The 24,038-nt window shown below is 37.7% G+C and overlaps 1 protein-coding gene across 1 annotated transcript in view; it reads left to right on the top strand.

The window, feature by feature from the left end:
* The first annotated feature begins 1,355 nt into the window (after positions 1-1,355).
* Positions 1,356-24,038, top strand: part of LOC145813038 (uncharacterized) — a 36,634-nt gene continuing 13,951 nt past the window's right edge. Inside the window, exons 1-3 of the mRNA XM_082908299.1 lie at positions 1,356-1,806; positions 1,882-2,783; positions 3,426-4,680. Coding sequence (XP_082764425.1) covers positions 1,356-1,806; positions 1,882-2,783; positions 3,426-4,680 — 2,608 coding nt within the window. The remainder of the gene's footprint in view (positions 1,807-1,881; positions 2,784-3,425; positions 4,681-24,038) is intronic.

The raw sequence follows: 24,038 nt of genomic DNA, 5'->3' as shown, positions 1-24,038 counted from the left end.
TATGTTTAAGGGCTTTATGCCATCATGCTCAAGGGCATTATGCCACCATGTTCACGGGCTTTAAGCCATTATGATTTAAGATGTGATGTTTCAAGCTTTTATGTTCAAGTCTGGGCCTAAGGCCGTTATGAAATGAACACAGAATCAGGCTAACCATGTGATCTCTGCACTTCCATATGTATTGATATATGTCATGTTTCAAGTTAAGCATTGTTTCATTTAAATATTACTATTCACTGAGCCTGGCTCACTCTCCATATGTCTGTTTCTGTAGGTAACCAACCAGGTGGTTAGTTCTAACCCATGACGCCGGTTTCTTTTGTCAACCTTCGTATGTCCAGGCACTATCCAAGGCCACTTATTTTGTGAAGTTTATGGAGTGTTGGCTTACTTTTGATTGGCCACCTAAGGATGAATGTATATAACTTCAATAGTTTTGTACATGCCCGATTATAGGGCTGGGTATGTATATGTGTTTGTGTATAAGTACTGCTAAGGAATATTTTTTTTTTTTTGACCTTATCGGCCTATTATGGTGCATGTGATGTATGAGATCCTGGCATATTAGAAATAGCTCAATGGAGTTTGTTTGATTTAATATTCTTTTAATATTTTGTGCTTCCGACAAGGCCCTATATGCTATATGTACTAGGTTATATGTCTGTTTTTGATTGGGTCATACCGAACTTTCTGGGACAAGTTTGGGGTGTGACAAGTGGTATCAGAGCACGAGTTGCTATCTCACACACGGATCCATTGAGCTTTAGGGTGTCTAGAAAAGCTTTAGGCATCTTGCATGACATCCTGAAAGTATGTGAAAGAGTGATGGCAACGTTAAGTCTACTCTGATAATGCTAACACTTTTGAAATATGTTTATTGTATATAAATGATTATTGTGTAGGCAATGGTGAGAACAAGGACAAAAGATACAGAAGATGCTACTTCTGCCCGGCTGGATAGAATGGAGAGAATGATTATGGAAATGGCGGAGACCCTACGGCAACAACAACAACAACCACAACAACCACCACCACCACCACCACCGGTACCTCCATCGGCAGTACAAGATTTCCATGCTGAAGATCGAACCATTGCTCTGACCAAGGAGTTTAAAAAGATGCAACCCCCATCATTCAAAGGAGGGATAGAACCAATGAAAGCTGAGGCATGGGTGTTGGGAATAGAAAAATTATTTGAAGTCTTTCCTTGCACCGAAGCTCAAAAAGTGCAACTGGCTGCCTTCACACTTGAGGATGAGGCGCGGAGATGGTAGATGCTTACAAGGATTACACACCTAGGATTAACATGGGAAAGATTCCTAGAATTGTTTTATGATAAGTATTTCCCTCAAAGCATGCGAGATAAGAAGGTAATAGAATTCGAAACTCTCAGACAAGGGAACAAAACCGTCGCCGAATACGAAGCCCAATTTGCAGAATTAGCTCGGTTTGCACCTCATATGGTGGACACGGATTATAAGAAGGCGCGTAAATTTGAAGGGGGATTGCGGAGGGCTATCCTGGATAAGGTCAACATGTTGAAGTTACCCACTTACGTTGATGTGTTGGAGAGAGCCGTTATAGCGGAAGGGAATCTCGCTACTCAGAGTCGAATTTCGGAATGGAAAGGGAAGAGGCAAAATACTCAATGGTCGAAGGGGTCACCTACTCCACCAAACAAGAAGCAGACTTTAGGGAATTTAAATACTACTACCCCTAGCCAGGATTCAATGCTGACTTGTCCGGAATGTGGGAAGAAGCATCGTGGGACGTGCTATCGGAAGTCTGGAGCCTGTTTTCAGTGTGGTAAGACGGGTTATTTGATCAAGGATTGCCCTTAAAGAAGTCAACAGAGTAATAATAGGACCGCTACAAGTTCAGCGGGGTCTGCACCAACTTCCAACACCAAGGCAACTGCTAAACTTACTAATAATAAAGACACTGCGAGACAGGGCAGGGTGCTCGCATTGGTTCCGGGAGATGTGCAAAATGCGGCAACAGTGGTGTCAGGTATATTTATTGTTCACGGTCATTTCGCTCATGTCTTATTTGATTCTGGCTCCACCCACTCTTTTGTGTCGAAACTATTTGGTCCTAATTTAGATAAAACTGAAGAGAAACTGTCTTATATGTTGTGTGTGTCTTCACCTTTGGGAGGCCCTATGATTTGTACTTCTGTATATGTTGCTTGTGAACTCCAACTTGGGGATATTCGGGTATATGCCAATCTGTTACCCCTTGATATGGCCTATTTTGATATTATTCTGGGAATAGACTGGTTGGGTGAATATGGTGCAACTATAGATTGTTTGACTAAACAAATCAGTTTCCACCCTCCGGGACAATCAGAGTCTACCTTTCAGGGACATGAAGTGACTTCTCCACCTTATTTAATTTCTGCAGCAAGGGCTTGTAAATTAATTCAAAAAGGGTGTCAGGGGTATTTATGCAGTGTTCTAGAGGGGCAAGTGGCGAATGGGAATACCGACATGATTCCAGTTGTCTGTGAATTTCCGGACGTCTTTCCAAAAGAATTACCAGGACAGTTAATAGACCGTGAAATTGAATTTACAATTGAAATAGCACCAGGAACTCAACCCATTTCTAAGACTCCGTACATAATGTCACCAGTTGAGATGAAAGAATTAAAAATGCAGTTGCAAGATTTACTGGACAAAGGATTTATCCGTCCGAGTGTATCTCCGTGGGGTGCACCAGCTTTGTTCGTAAAGAAGAAGGATGGAACACTCCGGCTTTGTATCGATTATAGAGAACTTAACAAAGTCACAATCAAGAATAAGTATCCATTACCAAGAATCGATGACTTATTTGATCAACTTCAAGGGGCACAAGTCTTTTCCAAGATTGACCTACGGTCTGGGTACCATCAATTAAAAGTCAAGGCTGACGATGTTAAGAAGACAGCTTTTCGAACCCGGTACGGTCATTATGAATTTTTGGTTATGCCCTTTGGAGTTACTAACGCCCCAGCAGCCTTTATGGATTTGATGAATCGTGTCTTTAAGCCCTATTTGGATGAATTTGTAGTAGTCTTTATTGACGATATCCTCATTTATTCAAAGAATGCGGAAGCTCATGAGACCCATCTTCGCTTAATTCTTCAAACCCTCCGGGAAAAGAAATTGTATGCAAAGCTAAAGAAATGTGAATTCTGGCTACTCGAGGTGGCATTTCTGGGGCATATTATCACAAAGGAAGGAGTTTCTGTTGATCCACACAAAATTGAGGTGATTATGAAATGGCCGACTCCTACCAATGTGACCGAAGTGTGTAGTTTTATGGGGTTAGCTGGCTATTACAGGAGATTTGTTCAAGATTTTTCCAAAATTGCTGTGCCACTTACACAATTGACTCGAAAGGGAGTTGCATTTGAATGGTCAAAAGAGCGGGAATCTGCTTTCCAGGAATTGAAGATGAAGTTAACCACAGCCCCAGTTCTGGCTTTACCGTCTGGCACCGAAGGGTTTGTAATTTACAGTGATGCGTCCCATAAAGGATTAGGGTGTGTGCTTATGCAAGGTGGATGGGTTATCGCCTATGCTTCACGACAGCTTAAACCCCATGAAAAGAATTATCCCACGCATGATCTCGAGCTCGCGGCGGTAGTTTTTGCTTTAAAGATATGGCGGCACTATTTGTATGGTACTACCTGTGAAGTTTACACCGACCACAAAAGTCTTAAGTACCTTTTTACCCAGAAGGAATGGAACATGCGGCAGCGTCGGTGGTTAGAATTAATTAAAGACTACGATTTACAGATCCATTATCATCCTGGTAAGGCCAACACGGTTGCAGATGCTCTTAGTCGGAAAAATATGGGAGGTTTGGCTAACCTGGTTACGGAACAAAAGGAATTGATAAGTGAGTTGGATAAAATGAATGTGGAGCTTGTGATACATGGACAGGAGGTAGTATTAGCAGCAGTAATGGCCCAACCGATTCTACTTGAAGAAATCAAGTTACATCAAATAGAGGATGATACTCTAAAGAAAGTATGTGATGAGTTAGAGGCAAAACCAAAACCGGGGTTCAGTTTAGTGGATTCGATTCTCAAATTCCAAAATCGAGTATGTGTCCCCAATGTGTTGAAGCTTAAACATAAACTGATGGAAGAAGCACACACTTCAAGATTCGCAATACATCCAAGGAGTACCAAAATGTACCGAGATTTGAAACAAAATTTTTGGTGGCCAAGTATGAAGAAAGAGATCGCGGAGTTCGTCTCTAAATGTTTGCAATGTCAGCGAGTGAAAGCGGAGCATCAGAGGCCAGCAGGGTTACTACAGCCCCTTCCAATCCCAGAATGGAAGTGGGAACATTTGACCATGGATTTCGTCGTGGGGTTACTACGGACTCCTCGAGGCATGGATTCAATATGGGTCATTGTGGACCGATTAACTAAGTCCGCCCATTTCTTACCTATGAAGACTCAATATAATGCAGACAAATTGGCAGTAATTTATGTGAACGAAATTGTAAGGCTGCATGGTGTACCGGTCTCAATTGTGTCAGATAGAGATCCGAAGTTTGTTTCCAGATTCTGGCAGAGTTTACAAGAAGCCATGGGTACAGAGTTAAAGTTCAGCACAACTTTTCATCCTCAGACTGACGGGCAATCTGAAAGAACGATACAGACTCTAGAGGATATGCTCCGAATGTGTGTGTTAGATTTTCAAGAGAGTTGGGAAACCCACCTACCATTGATAGAGTTCGCATACAACAATAGTTACCACTCAAGTATTGAAATGGCACCCTATGAAGCTCTGTATGGAAGACCATGTCGTTCTCCCGTATGTTGGGCTGAAGTTGGAGATAAATCCTTACTCGGGCCTGAAATTGTTCAGTTGACCACTGAAAAGGTTAAAATTATTCGGGAAAGATTGAAAACTGCTCAAAGTAGACAGAAAAGTTATGCAGACAACCAACGGAGGAACTTAGAATTTAAAGTGGACGATCATGTCTTTATAAAGGTCACTCCGATGAAAGGCCACCCAAGGTTTGGAAAAAGAGGTAAATTGACACCCCGTTATATTGGTCCCTTTCAAATTCTGGAAAGAGTAGGTCCAGTAGCCTACCGAGTTGCTCTCCCGCCAAATATGAGTCAAGTACATAATGTGTTTCATGTCTCTATGCTTCGCGGATACCTTCCGGATCCGTCACACGTCATTGATTACCACCAAATTGAATTGGATGACAAGCTAACTTATGAGGAAAAACCAATCCGCATATTGGACCGACAAGTGAAACAATTACGAAATCGAGAAATTCCAATGGTAAAAGTGGAATGGCAAGAGCATTACGGAACTAACGCGACTTGGGAAAGAGAGGAGGAAATGCAACGTCAGTATCCACATTTGTTCCTACCCTAAGGTAAAACAAGTTTGGAGGACCAAACTTATTTAAGGGGGGGAGAGTGTAATAACCCGACCCTCGTATAAGTTTTCTAATATATTCCCAGTTCTTGTTTTAAGTTTTTGAATGCTCATCGTGAAATTCTATGAGAAATTAGGGATAAGAAAGTGAACTCCATGTTAAAGGCATGTTCAAGGGAGTCTATCTGTTTAACAAGACAAGTATCTGTTACATGAGAATGCTTAAATCAGAAATTGGAAGCCTTAGAGGCTTAATTAACCGAAATTGATTTCACATATGTAATCAACATAATTTTTAAGTAATATTAAGCGCTTCTGTGAAATTTCAATTTGGGGATGCTTAAACGATTAATTTTCGTCCCTATTCAAGCTTTATATATATATACATGCTTATAAGAGTCTTATTGACCTTAAGACTTAGGAATCATATATCTCCTAAGAGAAGGTGAGGAGAGAGAGAGATTGAAGGGTAGAGGGAGGAGATCATCAAAAAGGCTGGGAATTTGAGGAAGTTTAAGCACAAGGTATGTATAAGGCTATCTCAATTAACTCCCATAACTCTTCTTCTTAGGATGTGTGAAATACCTTCATGATCATGTCACTTAGAGGTTGGAATGATGATTCTATATGTGTGTAAGAAGTTAATGGACAAGATAACCTTACTTGGTTGTTTGATTCAATTGAAATTAACCATGGAGAAGTTATATTTTATCATCTTACTTTGAACTCAAGTGTGTGAGCATGGCTATATGTCAAAGTATACTTATGGGCATGTAAAGAAAGAACTCTTATGGACTTGTGTATGTTGAACTAAAGTATATTAGTTTGATGTATGTAACTGTCATTGTATTTATATGAATTTGGGTCATGTTTTACCAATTAGGAAAGTTATTTTGAGCCTTGTTCATGTTTTCCAAAAGGTGGGATTTTGCAAGAATTTTCGGACAATTTTGGGCAGAATCGCCGCACGTGCGGGGGTCATGGCCGCACGTGCGGGAGGTGCTGCCGCACGTGCGGGAGTCATGGCTTCACGTGTGGGAAATGGTGAAAAACAGGGACTTGGCCACTGTCTAAAAGGCACGTGCGGGCATTTTGCCGCACGTGCGGGGCTCACAGCCGCACGTGCGGCCCATGCTGAAAAACGTGGATCGCTCCGTTTTACGTGTAGAACCCTCTAATGTTGTCGGAATATGTATTTGATGTCTTTTAATATGTATAAATTCCTTCGAAGTAAAACGAAATAGAAAATAATTTGATATGAAAAGGAAACTAAATTGTAAAGGTGGAATGCGTGCAGGGCACACTCCGGGAGGAACAAGCACTTCATCACAACACTGTGAGTAGTAGTATCACTATCCGCTTTACATATGGCTAATGATTCTTCTTAGCATTTGGTTTATGCATGATATGCAACTATGTTAATGTTTCAAGTGTATAGTGTATGTATGAAAAAGAAAAAAAAAAGAAGAAATGGAAAAGATGAAATACCTTCCTTCTATAAGAATCTGGGCCTATGGCCATTCAATATGAGTTGTTATGATATGAAACAAAGTGCTACACGGAACTAAGTGCTACGACGTGAGCCACCTCTAGAATCCGTGTGAGACACCTCTTGAGTTCGTATAAGTATGTTTAAGGGCTTTATGCCGCCATGTTTAAGGGCTTTTTGCCATCATGCTCAAGGGCATTATGCCACCATGTTCACGGGCTTTAAGCCATTATGATTTAAGATGTGATGTTTCAAGCTTTTATGTTCAAGTCTGGGCCTAAGGCCGTTATGAAATGAACACAGAATCAGGCTAACCATGTGATCTCTGCACTTCCATATGTATTGATATATGTCATGTTTCAAGTTAAGCATTGTTTCATTTAAATATTACTATTCACTGAGCCTGGCTCACTCTCTATATGTCTGTTTCTGTAGGTAACCAACCAGGTGGTTAGTTCTAACCCATGACGCCCGGTTTCTTTTGTCAACCTTCGTATGTCCAGGCACTATCCAAGGCCACTTATTTTGTGAAGTTTGTGGAGTGTTGGCTTACTTTTGATTGGCCACCTAAGGATGAATGTATATAACTTCAATAGTTTTGTACATGCCCGATTATAGGGCTGGGTATGTATATGTGTTTGTGTATAAGTACTGCTAAGGAATATTTTTTTTTTTTTTGGACCTTATCGGCCTATTATGGTGCATGTGATGTATGAGATCCTGGCATATTAGAAATAGCTCAATGGAGTTTGTTTGATTTAATATTCTTTTAATATTTTGTGCTTCCGACAAGGCCCCATATGCCATATGTGCTAGGTTATATGTCTGTTTTTGATTGGGTCATACCGAACTTTCTGGGGCAAGTTTGGAGTGTGACAGTCTTATCAAACCAAAGTTCTATCAAATTATATCAAATAAAAGTTCTATCCCTATCATTTTCAAACGAAGTACATTTGGTTCTATAGTTCATACTTCATTTGCTTAGGTGCATAATTAATAGTTCCACAATTGTTCTAAGTTCATTGGTTCTCAAAATCACATCAGCGTCATACATCATACTAGTTCATATCAAAGTGTTTTAGGTCATATACAATGTGGCATTCTCCAAATAAGTGCACATGTAGGTGCACAGGCATGCAGTTGTTCAATATTAAGATGTATGTATCATAGTCAATATAGTATTTCTTTAATATGTCTTTTAGGTAGGTATGCGGTACACAATAACATATCATACAAAGTTCTTTGGTGGCACGTAATAGCGAGTTTGTTATGTTGAAGTCCTAAATCAGTCATAGTCACAAAAGCATAGGCTCACTAGTCTAGTCAATTTTTAACAATCATAGTGCACAGTCTCACAGAATATAGAGTTCATCATTTGGGGTGCCCACCTTAGTCGCACAATCCCAAAGTCATAGTCTCGGTGGTCTAGTTAATAAAACAAAAAACATGACAAATCATTCTGAGCAAAGGTATAGTTATATATGTGCATGTCTAGAATCAAATAACATTCCCAGTACGTTTTTACAAGTTCGATGTATGGATCAACACAAAACAAACTCCCCAGATACAATAGTTAAGGCAATAATTTCATGATGCAGTAGATACAAAAGAGTGTGTTGAGTTCGAATTAATTAACGTCCCAAGCAAAGGTATATATATGTAAGTCCAAACATTTTCCATAGCATAGGTAATTTGTGAAATCCATAGAGTTTCAAGAGTGTTCAATAATTAGAGTTCTATCCCATCGGTTCTAATAATATTTCACACATCAGTAAAAATCAAGGCATGAAGCATAGGTTCATGATCTAATAATTTAGTTGGTTCAATTAACATATTAACAATTTATCTCATGCCAAAGGTTATACGAATTCCCAAATCGATTTTTTACACGTACATTTTGCACATAATTAAAATAGTACCTGCGTTAGGCGTCTAAGTGTTCCGGGCATTTTCTGGAACTAGGGTGTAAACTCTTCCTTTCCTAGGATTGCTTCCCTCGGGAATAGAAATTATATTTGTTCTAGGTATAGGAATAGAACCAGTCATACTAGCATTACGCCTATTGTTGTTCGGATGGGCTTGTGGACAAGATTTAGCCAATTGTCCTCTCTTTCCGCATTTAAAATAGGCTCTAGATAGGCGGTGACAAATTCCCCAATGTTGTTTCCCACATTCTCTACAGATAGGTATATCATTGTTCACGTTGCTTCCGCGACTTACATTGTCAAAAGTTCTTGCCTTGGATTTTTCATTCACGGAGGTCATCGAATTACTGGTCATTTCAACTTTTTGTTTCTTTTGTTTCTTACTCTCACATTCCGTTGATGATGTTGACTTCGATATTTTCAATGCTATTATGTTTGCCTCAGACATCAGTGCTCTATTTCATAGAAAATTTCTTTAAATCTATCCCATGTCATACCCTCATTATCATTTTGTATTAACATCCACCATCTTTTAGCTTCTTCTTTAAGTGTAAATGTTGCCAACAAAACTTTTTGTATGTCAGTACATGGAAATACTTCAAATATATTCTCAGTTTCTAAAACCCAAACCTTGGCTTTAAGCAGTTCAATACCACCCCAAAATTCCAATGGCTTCATTTTATTGTATTTCTGTGTCAGAGTTATCATATCATTATTAATCGACTCAACTTGTATTGGAGACGGCGAAGAGGTAGAGGTGATTGTCTTTGTTGTTGTTGTCTCATAGATTCGATTAAGGCTTCAACCATTCTTTTTAGTCGATTACTTCTAGCATCAAAAGATTTAAATCCATCTACGTTTCTCATTTCTTCCATTTATGTATATGTAAGCAGAGACAATAGTAAACATAGGCAAATAATTTTTACAAATTACATAAGTTTCATATCCAATACATGTATGTCATCCAATAACCTATGTTCATGTTCATATCAGTTTCATGTTCAATATCGAAGTCAAATTATTCATTCTTACACATAACGTTTTTGTTTATGCTCATGGTTTTCATTTTCATTTTCTTATGAAACATGTACAAAAAAATTTACACACTCACACATGAAAATGCAATGTCCCTACTTCTTTTCTAAGACATTCTATAGCTCATATGGACTCGTGTGTATAGTATAACTTGTGCTCTGATATCACTCTGTCATGACCCAAACCCACCCCTATAGGTTTAGTGTCATAATCGGCCAATAATTCTAAGCTTACCTATAGCCTCTGGAACTGAATCACGAAATAAGGGACTAGCAAAAGCAAATACATAAATATAATCGTCCAATGAGCTGTGCAGCCATATATAGGACTGAGCAAATTTAAACTTCATATGCAAATATTATATACGTCATCATCACCCCAATCATACGTCATCTTTATATACAAATAAACCAAGACGAGACTTCGCCCTATTTACAAAGTACACAAACTTGCCCAACAAACAAAGAAAATAAACTTGTGTCTTGCTCACAAAACATAACCACTTTACACTTCGGGGAACTCCACAGGAGGCATGTAAGTTGGCTGACAAAACACAGATCCAGATAGGAGCCCTCAGGCCTGATCTTGCACTCGCTCACCTACATATATATATATATATATGTATATACAAACAGTGAGCTAATGCCCAGTGAATGACATTAATGTAAGGAGGTTAGTGAATGAATTCTGAACATATCATATTCATAAACCAGGTCATAACAGAATCAATTCTCATATTAAAACATAATAATGGTACATCTAACAGAACTTATCATATCGTCTTCTGACTAGAGTAATTGATTTTGGATACCGATTAAACACATTACCACTTTGTCAAGTGGCTAACGAGATCTTGTAATCATACATATGTCATGGACCCGCATTAATATGCCATCCCCCATGACTTGGGACTTCCTTTGGATACCATAATAGATTTGAAATAGGACATTCGTTCACGTTAACAAAATATTATTTCAGAAATCATAACTTATCATATAACATTTCGAACATAATTCATATGAACATATCTTTACAATAACATTACTTACAGTGGGCTTCCAGAAATAATTGATCAGTCCTCAAATCTCGATCTACAATCACAAACAGGCATAACACAAAACATATCTTATCATTACACATTCATATGGCCATTACTACTTAGCTTTCTTTGCATTGGTTTCTTATTCAGTCCATTACTCATCACTTGTACACGTGAACCACATATTCAGATTCGTCTCATATTTTCTAATTCACTTTGCTTATGTTGTTCCTTAGCTTATTATTCCTTAATGACTCATAATTCATGCCTACATATGCTCAGAAAAGGATGTGAACAAAAATATGAACACAAAATGTTTTTCTAAAATATGTTGAAAATGGCTTGACCGCTCAAGCACACCTTCGGTCACTCGAGTGGACTGCTCTGTCTTCAAAAGTACTGGATGGTCTCATTTTATGCTCGAGCCACAACTCCTTCACTCAAGTGGCCAAACAATACACAAAGGGTTTTCTCGAGCCACCAAGTGGTCGATGGAGAAGTTTGCAACAGACTGCAAAACTACTAGATGCTTGTAATTTTTGCTCGAGCGGTCTGCAAATTTTCTGGGTTTTCCATAACAGAATTTGAGTGTCAAACTTGCAAATTCAAATGCAAATTCATGCATGGCTTGTCTTTAAAGCTTGAAAACTTTACAAACTCTTTGCTCAGAACTCATGAATTTAACTAAAATTGGGCTCAAAACACCCATACATATAAGCTTTATAAACCTTTTTCTCAAATCCCATGTTTTTAACAAACTTAAGCTCAAAAGCTCCATATATGTCCCAAACTCTTTTTCAAAACATGATTTTAAGAGATAAAATGCATTGATTCAAACATGCATGTGCCAATTACACATAATTTCTACATGAATGGTCAAAATCAAACTTGACATGGCAAAACTCAACATGTTTATGCATGCATGTAGAATTCTCTTCCTAATTCCTTTCCAAACTTTATAAACATGGAATTCACTCACAAAACTTGGTCAAATATGCATGAATGTTCATTTCGTGCTCCAAATTCAACATAGATGATGAAGCTCATAGTCAACATGATGATTTAACACTTATATATACTTGCATGTACGAATTACAACCAAATTCTTCATCCTAAACTCAATTTATACATTTAGACACATAATCTTCATGAATTGATGACCAAAAGCTTACCTAGAGTCTCGAATTATTCTTGTTCTTGCTAAATTTTGATGGATTCAAGCAAGACTTTGAAATTCTTTTTCAATATGTTCCTTTCTCTCTCTAAAAGTGAACTCACATATTCTTTAGAATGAGTTCTCATAATTTTCCTCTAAAGAATGAAGGGTTTTGAGATCAAAATGAGCTTATAACTCACATATATATAGTTGTGATGCTATATTAATTAGAACATTGAACCAATTAAATATAGCTTAATTAATCAAACTGAATCAATTTTTAATTAAACTTACCAAAGTGTTCTAAATATCCCAAATAACATATTCATGTAACCAATTTTAGTTTCGGGTGCCGATAAGGCATTCAATTTCAGATAAAGCAGAATTCCAGACAAATATTTCTACGAGTAACAGATAGAAAGTCAAATAGCAAAAAAAATTACTCAATTAGCACATAATTCCATTCCAACCACTTAGTTAGCATTCTTAATTACGAATTAGTAATCAATTATGGATCGGGGTTATTACAGGGAGGAAGAGAGGTGTGTTAAGCCCTTGATATATGAGATGATTTCTGTTAATGTGGGTACTGAGAAGGATCCTAGCTTGGTCTAGATTGGTTCTACATTGTCTTCAGAAGAGCACGAGCGATTAGTCACTTCATTAAACGATTTCAAAAATGTTTTTGCGTGGTCCTATGAAGACATGTCTGGAATTGATCATGAGATTGTATAGCATAGGATCCCTCTCGACTAGAGGCCTGACCCCCTTAGCTTGCAAACCTCAATTCAGAATGTTCAATGATCAACCAACGTATGAGGCTTACATGGATGAATTGGAAGCAATCCTTGAACAATGGGCAAAAAGGTCGGATGTGATCAAAGATTCAAAACTGAGTCGTTTCCCAAGCCTATGGAGACCGGCGAGAAACTCAAATCCCAAAATTTTAGAGAAGAAGATCTAGTGCTGAAGGACAATTAAGTTCCTGTCCATGACCCTATGGGCAAATTCAAACCTAATTAACCGAGTCCCTACATCATCATGTCTATCTGGTCAAGTGTAGTAGCCATTCTCATGGATTTAGATGGCCTAGAGTTCTCATAACCAATCAAGATGGACAAGCTAGAACAAAGTACCACCCTTGAGAGGCTCGCTGGGCCAAAAACTCAAAACGGTGACCTAGGCAAAAGTTAGAGTAGAAAAAAAAAGTAGAAAATGAAAAATAAAAAAAATGAAAACATGATAAATGAAAAAACAAATAAGAAAAAGGTCGTAGGGTCGAAAACCTAAAACGGAGACTTTGGCAAAAGTTAGAGCATAAAAGGAGAGTGTTAATACCCGAGTGAACCTTAGCCGGAACTACGTTAAGCCTGATTCCTATCTGTGGGATACGTAGGCAGCTTTATTTTGAAGTTCGGCCCTAACCATTTTCAACTTTCTTGTCTTGTCCATGTTTGATTGGTTTATCCTTATTTAACTTGGCTATGTTGTCCATGTTCAATTAAGTTATCTTTATTCAATTCGATTGTCCTATTGCTTCTTTATGGCAGATTCAATTGCAAGACAAACTAAGCTCAGGTTATCTAATTTGAGTTTGTGTATCTCAAGGGTTGATTTCATGTTGGTCGGCTAGTGGCCATTTGTGAAAATAGATTTTGATGATTTTTATTGACGTTAACTAATTTTTTTGAAAATTATTCTAGTTTTTCAAAAACTTGACCATTTCTTGGATCCAAAAGGGAAAATTTTCAGCTTGACTAACATGATTTCAACACAGAGAGTGGAACAAGCATGTTAGTCTAACTCTCATGTTGGTCAAAATCTTTTTAGTAAAAAATCCAAAAAAATAATCAAAGTGATAAACTAGGAGCACAGTTGAGTTAGGTTTTTTGTCTTTCCCCCGTATTTTTGAAAGTCTCCATTGTTAACTCCCTCGCCGGAAAGTGCACAGTAGTTGTCTCCGGTGATCTCCTTCAGTCGGACGGTTGACAAGTGTTGTTCTATTTTGTGTCCATTTTATTCCGGCAACCACAAAGGGGTGCGTTTAGGCTGGTTTTTGCTTTGTTTTCCTTTCATTGAGTTATATTTTGGGTTTCTGGTCAGTTATAGGCTCGATATTCAGTTCAGAATTCATTGAAATTCAATCATTCTCAATTTGAAAATTCAAAGCAAAATGGTTTTCAAGTGCTGTGCCATTGTTATGATGTGCAAAACAAAACTTTTTATTGAACATTCAGGGTGACGCCTCGATTATGGCATTACAGAGATAACAAAGAAAATTTCAAAAACAAACCAAAAATCTAAAGCATTAGAGCTCCTTCCTTAAGCAAAACCAAAAATACAGAACAAGGGAAAAGAAAAAAAAAAAAAAACAAAACAAAACAAAAAAAAGATAGAGGAATTTTCTTGGATCACTGGTGGCAGCCCGGTGATACTGACTTCATTTGCAGATAATGTCACGCCCTCAAAAAAATAACATTAAACCCATCAATATAAACATACATTTATATACAAAAGATCCACATTCCCTCAATTAATCAGAGTACTTCATTACAAAAGTATTACACGTTAACAACAAAAGTAAATGCCCTGCGGGCTTACAGCTTTCCAAGTTGTCACTTGGTTACAAAAGAGAGTATTAACTCGGTTACACATTAAGCCCTTGGCTTGAATTTACATGTAATACATCAAAAGGAAAATAAGGCAACAAAAGTATGTCTTGCCCCTAGCCTCCCAAGTTATGTTCGTAGAGGCGGCATGCTACCTGTACCTGAAAATGATGTTCCCATATAGGGTGAGCCACAGCCCAGCAGAGATATACTAAACCAACTATGAACAATGATTAAAAGATTAGCAACTGATAGGTGGTCGATACTTACACTTCCATTTACATCTTATTTCAATTCCATGACAACCAAACCTATGTTACAATTCACTTTTCATTTCTTATTCAACTTTGAGTTTGAAAACAGGGTTCAGTACTCTGGCCAAAACATTTTGATGAGATTATAGTTCATCACTAGAACATCTTCAAAATTCACAGTGGATACACATTTTGGTGTTGTATCAATAACACATAAACTACTTCCATACTTCACAAACGATGATGATATACATTTTAGTGCTATATCAAATCAAACAGACTTTTCAATAGATAAGCATATGAGCTATATCACTACTACAACAGATAAGCATGTGAGCTATATCAACATTCCAATAGATAAGCATATCACATATCAACAGACAAGCATATTAGCTGTATCCACACTTCACTAGACAAGCATATGAGCTGTGTCTACACTTCACTAGACCAGCATATGAGCTGTATCTACGGAGTTCATCCCCCATCTCCTCCCAATCCTATCCGGTTTAGAGGTACATCCCCCATCTTCCCCTAAACTGCGGAGTACATCCCCCATCTCCTCCTCTACACAATGCATATAAACACAAAGGTTCTATACACAATATAACGCATGTAAACACAGAATCACATACGCAATCAATCAATACATAAAGTTAATGTATTCTACCAACTGTCTACACATAATGCATATAAACACATTGGTCATATACACAATCACTCAATACATAAAGTTAATGTATTCTATCAACCGTCATACTCTATGACACATCCGATTGATTAGTGTTAGTTTGCCTAATCATCATGCATTGTCTACAACAATCAACACTACCCTCCACCGGTAGCCCAAAGCAATTATTTCTAAGCAGGAAATAAATGCACAAATGGATAATATATCAACATTTTCAATTCAATTCCTCGTTTTCTTCAATTAATTATATGCATTAATTAATTTAAACCAATTAGGGCAAATTACCATAATTCACAAAACAACCCGAAGGTTCTATTTCCATCAATGTACCAACATTAATCTTACTTCTCTATGCCTAACATGCATATAGGTTTATATATTTAAAACCCCGACTTTTGTAAAATTACACAAAGGCCCAAACTTTCTCAAAATTACCCGACAACCTCCAACATATCAAAATGCTAAAATTCAAAGACAAAGCTCATAAGATGGAGTAGGTTATCCCTACCTCGAATGATGGGGCTCAACGAAGAAGATGAAGAAACGGAAATGCTCCAAATCCCGAAATTTTCAGATTAAAAGATAGCCCTCGACGATCAACACAACTTTTGTAAAGGCCCAAGGTGAGAAAACAACTCCTACTAGATCAATCCTAAGAGAGAAGTTAGGGTTTTAGTGAGAGGAGCTCTCAAAATACTTTTTTGGAAAAGTAGGAGAGAGAAAGGATGTTGAAAAGTGAACAAAAAGGTCGGATCTCGGCTTTATATAAAAGTCACCCCGCTCGAGCGTCCAAACCCCCGCTCGAGCGTCACTCACAGACTCCCGCTCGAGCGTCAACAATCCCGCTCGAGCGGCGGATACACACTCCCAGAACTTTTACAGAACCAGGTCTCCGCTCGAGCGTCAACACTCCCCGCTCGAGCGTCACACAACATCCCACTCGAGCGTCAAAACTCCCGCTCGAGCGCACAACACTACAGAGGAGATACTGGAAGATGGAAAACTACGCTCGAGCGTCGAAAACCCCGCTCGAGCGGACAGACGACAACGAAGGGCCCGCTCGAGCGTCAAAATCCCCGCTCGAGCGTGAAGGCCAAAATCTGGGCAACTACTCTTGGTTTCTAAGTCCAACCAACTTGTAACAAACTCTCCCAACACAACCCAAGACTCAAATGCAAGGAGTAAAGGATGTAAACAAGATATACACGACAACCAACTCCGCGGAACCTAAGTCCGGATATAACAGTTAAAGAAAAGGGGAAACCGGGATCGCTATAGATAACTTCGTCACTTGATTATATCGTCGATCACCTCGCCACATCCTTACTCCTTAGAAGCTCTTGAAGACTCTGCTTCAGTATTTACAAAGCCTCCGAAAGAGATTATTCCCCGTTGGCCATCAAATGAGGAGTGCAAAGGTACTCCGAATCGGGCATAGAGGTGGCCTGTCGTTTTAGCTCTTTGTTCTCCAATTTTAATGCGCTAATCTCTACTCGAGCGTCCTTGTACATACACTAGAACAAGGAGATTTGGGCATTTAGCCAATGCACTTCACTCGTCCTACCTTGCAGCCTGTGGGACAAATTGGAGACCGCAGTCATAGTCTCCACACATGATTTTAACGTGTAATGGTTAGTATTGATGTCAGATGGCGCTACAATTGTTTGCTCGACTAACAGCTCAGGAAAGTTGAGAACAGGGATAGGGATAGCGGCAGGGGCAGGGGCACTTTATGGAGGCTCAGAGGAGTTGGTAATCTCCATTAGAGATTCATTAAGGTCTGGGAAGAGAGTGAGAGTACAGCAGGAAGAGGCCATGTTAGGGGAGAGTAATGAGAAACACATAGTGGGGTTTGCAAAGTAATGACAGAAAGAAAGAGCTGCAACCTTTTTGCTCTATCTCCCTCGCAAGTTGTGGTTAAAAAGGAGACGGTAGAGAAGAAGACAAGGAGGGATTGCTGAGGCAATTGTTGAAAATCAGGGGCAATTTAGCTGTTGTCGGCCAGGTGCGGCGATTATTGAAATCGCGTGCCAGACGCGACATTCGACAGAGACGAAGGGGCAGGAGAGAGGCAGAAACATGGAAGAGAAAGAGAGATATATTGTGTATATGTGTGTATATCGTATAGGTATTTGTATATACGTGTGTGTATGTATGTATATGTTTGTATAGTTCGTATGTATTGTATATATGTATGTATTTGTGTGTATATATTTTGTATATATGTATATAATACGTATTTTGTATTTTGTACTCGTATATGTATAGAAAATTTTCAAAAAAAAAATTAAAAAGGAAATTTTGAAAGAAAATTTTCAAAAAAAAAAAGGAAATTTTGGAAGAAAATTTTGAAAAATTCAAAAAGCAAAAAAAAAAGGGGGGGAGGAGGGAATTTTGAAACAATCAAAAATAATAAAAAAAAATCAAAAATTAAAAAAAAAATTGAAAAAAAAAAGGAAAAAGAAATTTTCAAAAAATAAAGGAAAAAAACAAACAAAAAAACAAAGAAAAAAAGAAAAAGAAGAAAATATTGAAAACCAAAATTTTTTCATTTGTTTTGCCTCCATCAAACCATTTTTGTGCATCAATTGTATAATCAAACCATTCGTATGCATCGATTGTGTAATTAGACTGTTCATGTGCATCTATAGCATAATTGCACTGCTCTTTGTATGTCCATCACATCATCGCATTGTCCTTGTGCATCTGTCGCATCACATTCTCTTTGTATTCAACCTTTACCCCGTGAAACGTGTTCAGGCTTGTCATCATTTCATCATCACAATTCCTCCTCTCATGATTTTATCATGGTTGGAGTGTGTTCTTATTCTCACGATTACAACGTGGTTAGAGTGTGTTCTTTCTCACACAATGGCAACATGTTTGGAATGTGTTATTCCTCCTTTCACGATTTCAACGTGGTTGGAGTCTATTCTTTCTCCTTTCATGATTTCAGCATGGGTGGAGTGTGTTCTTCTTCTAACAATTACAGCATGGTTAGACTATGTGCCTCTTCTCACGATTACAACATGGTTAGAGTATGTCCTTCCTCACAAGATTTTAGCTTGTTTGGAATCTATTCTTCCTCCTCTTATGATTTCAGCATGGTTAAAATGTGTTTCTCTTCTTACGATTTCAACATGGTTAGAGTGTGTGCTTCATTCTTTCACGATTCCAGTGTGGTTGGAGTCTGTTCCTCCTCACACTATTTTAGCGTGTTTGGAATAAGTTCTTCATTCTCTCACGATTCCAGTATGGTTGGAGTTTGTTCCTCCTCTTATGATTACAGCATGGTTGGAGTGTGTTCCTCTTCTCACGATTTTAACGCGGTTAGAGTATGTTCTTCCTCCTCTCATGATTCCAATGTGGTTGGAGTTTGTTCCTCTTCTCATAATTTTAGCATGGTTGGTGTGTTTTCCTCTTCTCACCTCCCGTGTAAAGTGTGTTTGGATTGTACCTGTTTGTTTGTTTCATTTGCCTAAGGCTTGCCTCACCACCTATCATATTGCATTGCATAAGTCATGACAAAAAAAAAAAAAAAAGAAACAAGCAAAAAAAATTCAATTTTCAGTTGCACTAGCATATCATTTGCGTGGTTACACTGTTGCATCACTTGGCTATAATCTATTAATATCAACATTTGATTACAACCTTTCTCAACAATTTATTCTAGCCCCCTTTTTTTTTGGATTGCAGGTCAACACTACTCGGTTTATACTAGCCTTTTTCGGGATAATGAAACTATCCCTTTCTCGGGTTGGTAGTCCAAATCACCATTGGTTAATACCTCCCTTTTTTTGGATTGTTAGTTGAAACTATCCACCGATTAATACCTTCCCTGTTTTGGGTTATAGGTTAAAAATATTCATCGGTTACATTTGATTCTCTTATGTGGATGTGTTTGGGTTGTATCCCTTGTTATGCTTCATATTACCTGTTGCATTGCATTATAGATCATGAATTTTCAAAACCTCTGGCCTCGTGAAGTGTGTAAGTCCAGCTATCAAATTGTATTTCAACTGCATATCATTTAGATTTTGTCCCTAAACTACACTGGTTTGATTCTTTGCAAAGGGATACGTAGGCAACCCTCAGGTTCAACCAAGTGCATTTGCATCTTGTTTGTTTGCCCAAATCTTACTACTTATCAAAAGGGTTGTCTTCAGGCTTTGACCTTCACTCACGTTATGAAATGTGTCACGCCCCGCTTTTTATTACTTGGATTCGATTACCAAACCATTATTATAGATTCAATTTTAGAGATAACATGTGGAATCTCTTTATATTAACAAAAACACATGAATAAAGATTCTCTCATCTAAGTAGAATATGAATGCAACAGGAGTTATAATTAAATAAATTGCTCGTAGGCTTACATCTTTTACATTAAAAGAAAGGGCTTAACCCTTTTATATCAATGGCATTCCGTCCATAAATAAAAGGCCCCGTGGCCAACAGATAAAGAAGATCCTCGACCTTGAAACACTTCTCGACGTTCACCTGAAAAAGGATTAGCAACGTGGGATGAACATAAAGTCCAGTAGGGATCTCAACATGATCCTAAATAATAACAACATACAGATGGCTATGATCATGAATGCTTTATATCATATCATACACACAATGTGACGGTTTATACTGAAAATATACTTATACAAGTACTTTTCTCAAAATCATTCAATTTAGCCAACAACACAAACAATTCACTTTTCTTTCTCATTTTCCATTTATAAATAACGCATCACAACTGGTTGTTTTAATAAATACTTTCACAAAAACTAGATTACTTCTCATTATTTACACTCAATACAAAACAAACGTTCACTTCTGACACATTCATCACATTCCCTTGGCCCTAAGTCCATGGTCAAGAAGCACTTTCAACAACTCGTCTAATACGCCTGTGAACATACATATATGTCCTAACACGAATACAAAATCAATACATGTACAATGATTACTACGCTATCACATAAAGCAACCCGCCCTCACCCAACCATAACCATCACCTACTCATTATATACAAGGATACACCGAGATAAAATGAAAAACGAAGCAATGCTTTACCTACCTTAAGCACGGTAAGCCAATGATACACCTTTCCATAACGAAATGCCAATTTACTAGACACAAGCTGGAAGGTAATGGTACCTTTGCTAATTTACTAAACACCGGCTGTAAGGTAATGGTACCTCTGCCAAGTTCTCCAGGCGCTAGTTGGAAGGTACTGATACCTCTCATTCTAAGCGTGGCCAATTCTCCAAGCGCTAGTTGGAAGGTAATGGTACATCTTATTCTCAGGGCATGAACATTTCCAACCATCTCAACATACTAGAATGCATAATAACACAAGTGTACTACATACACAATATTATTCAACACAACAATGCTATCCTCCACCGATGACCAAGGACAAAACCTCCAAGCATATGTATTAAATACACGTAAGACAACAATACAATTCTCATGAGACCTTAAGTCCAATAACAATAATAATATGTAAAGGTTTCAAAATCCGACCTTATTATTAATTTATGAAGTGTTATGATTTCACTTTCTTTCCAAAAACCAAATTTTCTTATTTTCCAATCCGCACTACTCCAATCATTTTCTAAAAGTTCATTCTCTTCATTTAATTAAAAACCACATCCTTGATGCCAAAGCCATAACCCAACCCTACTCATCATGATTAATCCAAACAATTTGAATACCATGTTTACTTCTCCATTTTAGATATTAACACAATTATACAATCCATATTAACAAAATAAAAAAGATTATTCAACTTCCTTTTTAAATCCATGAAGTCAATAATATTAAATTAGGGATTTCCTTCCTCTCAACATAAACACGTTAAATAGCTCCCCACTTAACCCAAACAATAACGAACTTATCAACTTCGATCACAAATATCAAAATCTAGATTCCTTTTCATGACTTTTAAGGAAATCCATAATGAATATGGTTTTTATGCAATAAAATCTACCACATGTCTATTTATAGACGAGGTATTGAAAATGAGCAAAGAAATCTCTACCTCTTGAAGCGAAGAGAAGACAACCCAAAAATTGCCGGTGATGAAACCACGAACTACTTGAATCAAAAGGAAGCCCTTGATGAGATCTACAATCTTTCTCAAAGGACCATGGTGAAAAGATAGCTCTAGGTGAGTAGATCTAAAGATCTAAGTGAAAAAGTTGAGTTTGGAGAGAGAAGAGAGAGGCACATGGTGTAGAGATGAAAATGAGAAAGAGAGAGAAGAAATAATGAGGAAAATGTGTTTGGAGCCTATTTATATTAGTAGAATAATAGCCCCAAAGCCAATGAAAAGAAAAAGTCAAAACCAAAAGTAGGGCCAAACAGTACCCAAAAATATGAAATTTACTCATAGGGGTCGATCCTCAAGACAGTGGTGTCGACCCTCAAGAAGAAAAGCTAAGACATTAATGTGCGCAACAAACAAGGGTCGACCCGTGGAACTAGTGGTGTCGACCCTTTATTTCAGTAACAACACTCAGAACACAACAGCACACAAGGGTCGACCCTTGGAACCAGTGGTGTCGACCCCTTAAACCAGCAGAGATACTAAGAGCAAGGAAAAAAGGTGGTGTCGACCCCCAGGAAGACTAGGGTTGACACCTAAATAAATTTTCCAAGTTCCCAAAGAACTTTTCAATGAAAACAAATGCGAACGAACAATCCCAACAAGTCTAAAATGAATTGTACTCCTCCAAAATGAAGATACGACTCCAACGACTCCCAAAATGAAAATAAAGGAATTAAATACACTCTCCAATAGTTTAAAGGACACAAGTGCTACAAAATGACTTCGAGTTCTGTCAAAGAGGGGCAACTGTAGACACCCCATTTTGACACCGAAAGACTTGGGCGCTTTCTTTTGATTACCATATGATGACAATCAGAATGTGTTTCTCACAGAATTTTTAGTAGGATAGATGAAATTTGAGTTTTAATCCCAACTATTACACTTTTCTGGCCAAATTATTTTTCATCCAAAATTCACTAATCCCCACTACCAAAAGAATCTTGGCTCTTTAATCTCCACAACCAAATTTCCTATACATCAATCCCTACTCATCATCCACTTTCCTAATTACACCCCACCATCCCCACTCACTATCCACTTTCATAATCACACCCCACAATCCCCACTCACTATCACTTTCCTAATCATACCCCACCATCCCCACATATCATCCACTTTCATAATCACACCCCACCATTCCCACTAATCATCTATCACCATTCACCTCAAAACCATTGTTCTACCTCAAATTCCAAGCTCTTGAATTGAGGATTAAGAACATAATTCACACAAACTTGAGGGTGATCAAGAGGAAGTTTGGAAACAAGAAGTTTACTCTTTCTTTGGAAGGTGAATTTTCAATTCTTTCGTTTCTATTTCATCTTCGTTTTCTTACTTTTGTTTCATATTGTTTTGTTGTAAAGTGATTAAATTTTAATTCCTTTATTTTCTTGCACTTTTTATCTTATATTTGTTTTCTTACTTTAGTTTCATATTAGTTTTGTTGTAATCTAACCGAAAGTAGTCAGTTGAGCTACCTACATATTTCTTGTTTGTTCTTTTCTCGGTGTTGCAACAAGACAAGTTTTGCTAGGCCTAGTTGGTTGGCCGGTTAGCTTCTTTTGGACAAAACGGCATAGTCTTTCAATGTTGACCAATTTCCAATGGTTTCCAAGACACATGAAGCTTCTATTTTATTTTCTTTTGAGTGTTTTGTGAGGGTTTTTTTTTTTATTTTTGTTGTAATATTCTCTCTCTCTCTCTCTCTCTCATTTGGTTTGTAATTATTCTTTCAAGTGTTGTAATAATTATCCACCCCGCTTCTCTCTATTCCATACTTTTACTTGCTTTCCTTTGTGAATATGCATCATATTTTGTTTTTCATTCTATCCACGTTTTGCATCATGATTTGGCTAAGTTTGCATTTGTGGATTTAATCATTTCCTATGTGATTAGTGTGCTACCCCATGTTCTTAAGATAATTCATATGTCATATATTAGAAGTCAAATCTTTAGTTGCATCTCATGAGTGAATTGCATTAGGATTTTGTATATAAGATCATGCATATTTCACTAACTTTGTTTTGTAGCTGTTTGTGGGACGTCGGTAAATATGTAAGTTTTTATGCTTTAGTATCCCGCTTGTGTGTGTTTTTCTTACTATGTTTAAGCATCCTACCATGAGGCTATTTGCTTACTTGATATAACTCTATGAATGCCAGTGGATGGAGGTTGTGTTACTTAATTTGGAATGATATTTATTTTCATGTTTGTAAACTCAATTTATTTGAGTTGTACATCTTCAAAACTCTTTTGAAACACATGAAATCAAGTTGTTTCAAAATAAATGGCATAGCCTATACACGTATGCTTCACATAGTAAATTGTAGGATTTCTTTAATAA

This window comes from Camellia sinensis, chromosome 15, assembly GCF_055761805.1.
Source record: "Camellia sinensis isolate YWXY chromosome 15, ASM5576180v1, whole genome shotgun sequence".
NCBI classification, from domain to species: Eukaryota; Viridiplantae; Streptophyta; class Magnoliopsida; order Ericales; family Theaceae; genus Camellia; species Camellia sinensis.
The sequence above is the reverse complement of the archived record's forward strand: the minus strand, read 5'-3'. Positions and strand labels throughout refer to the sequence as shown.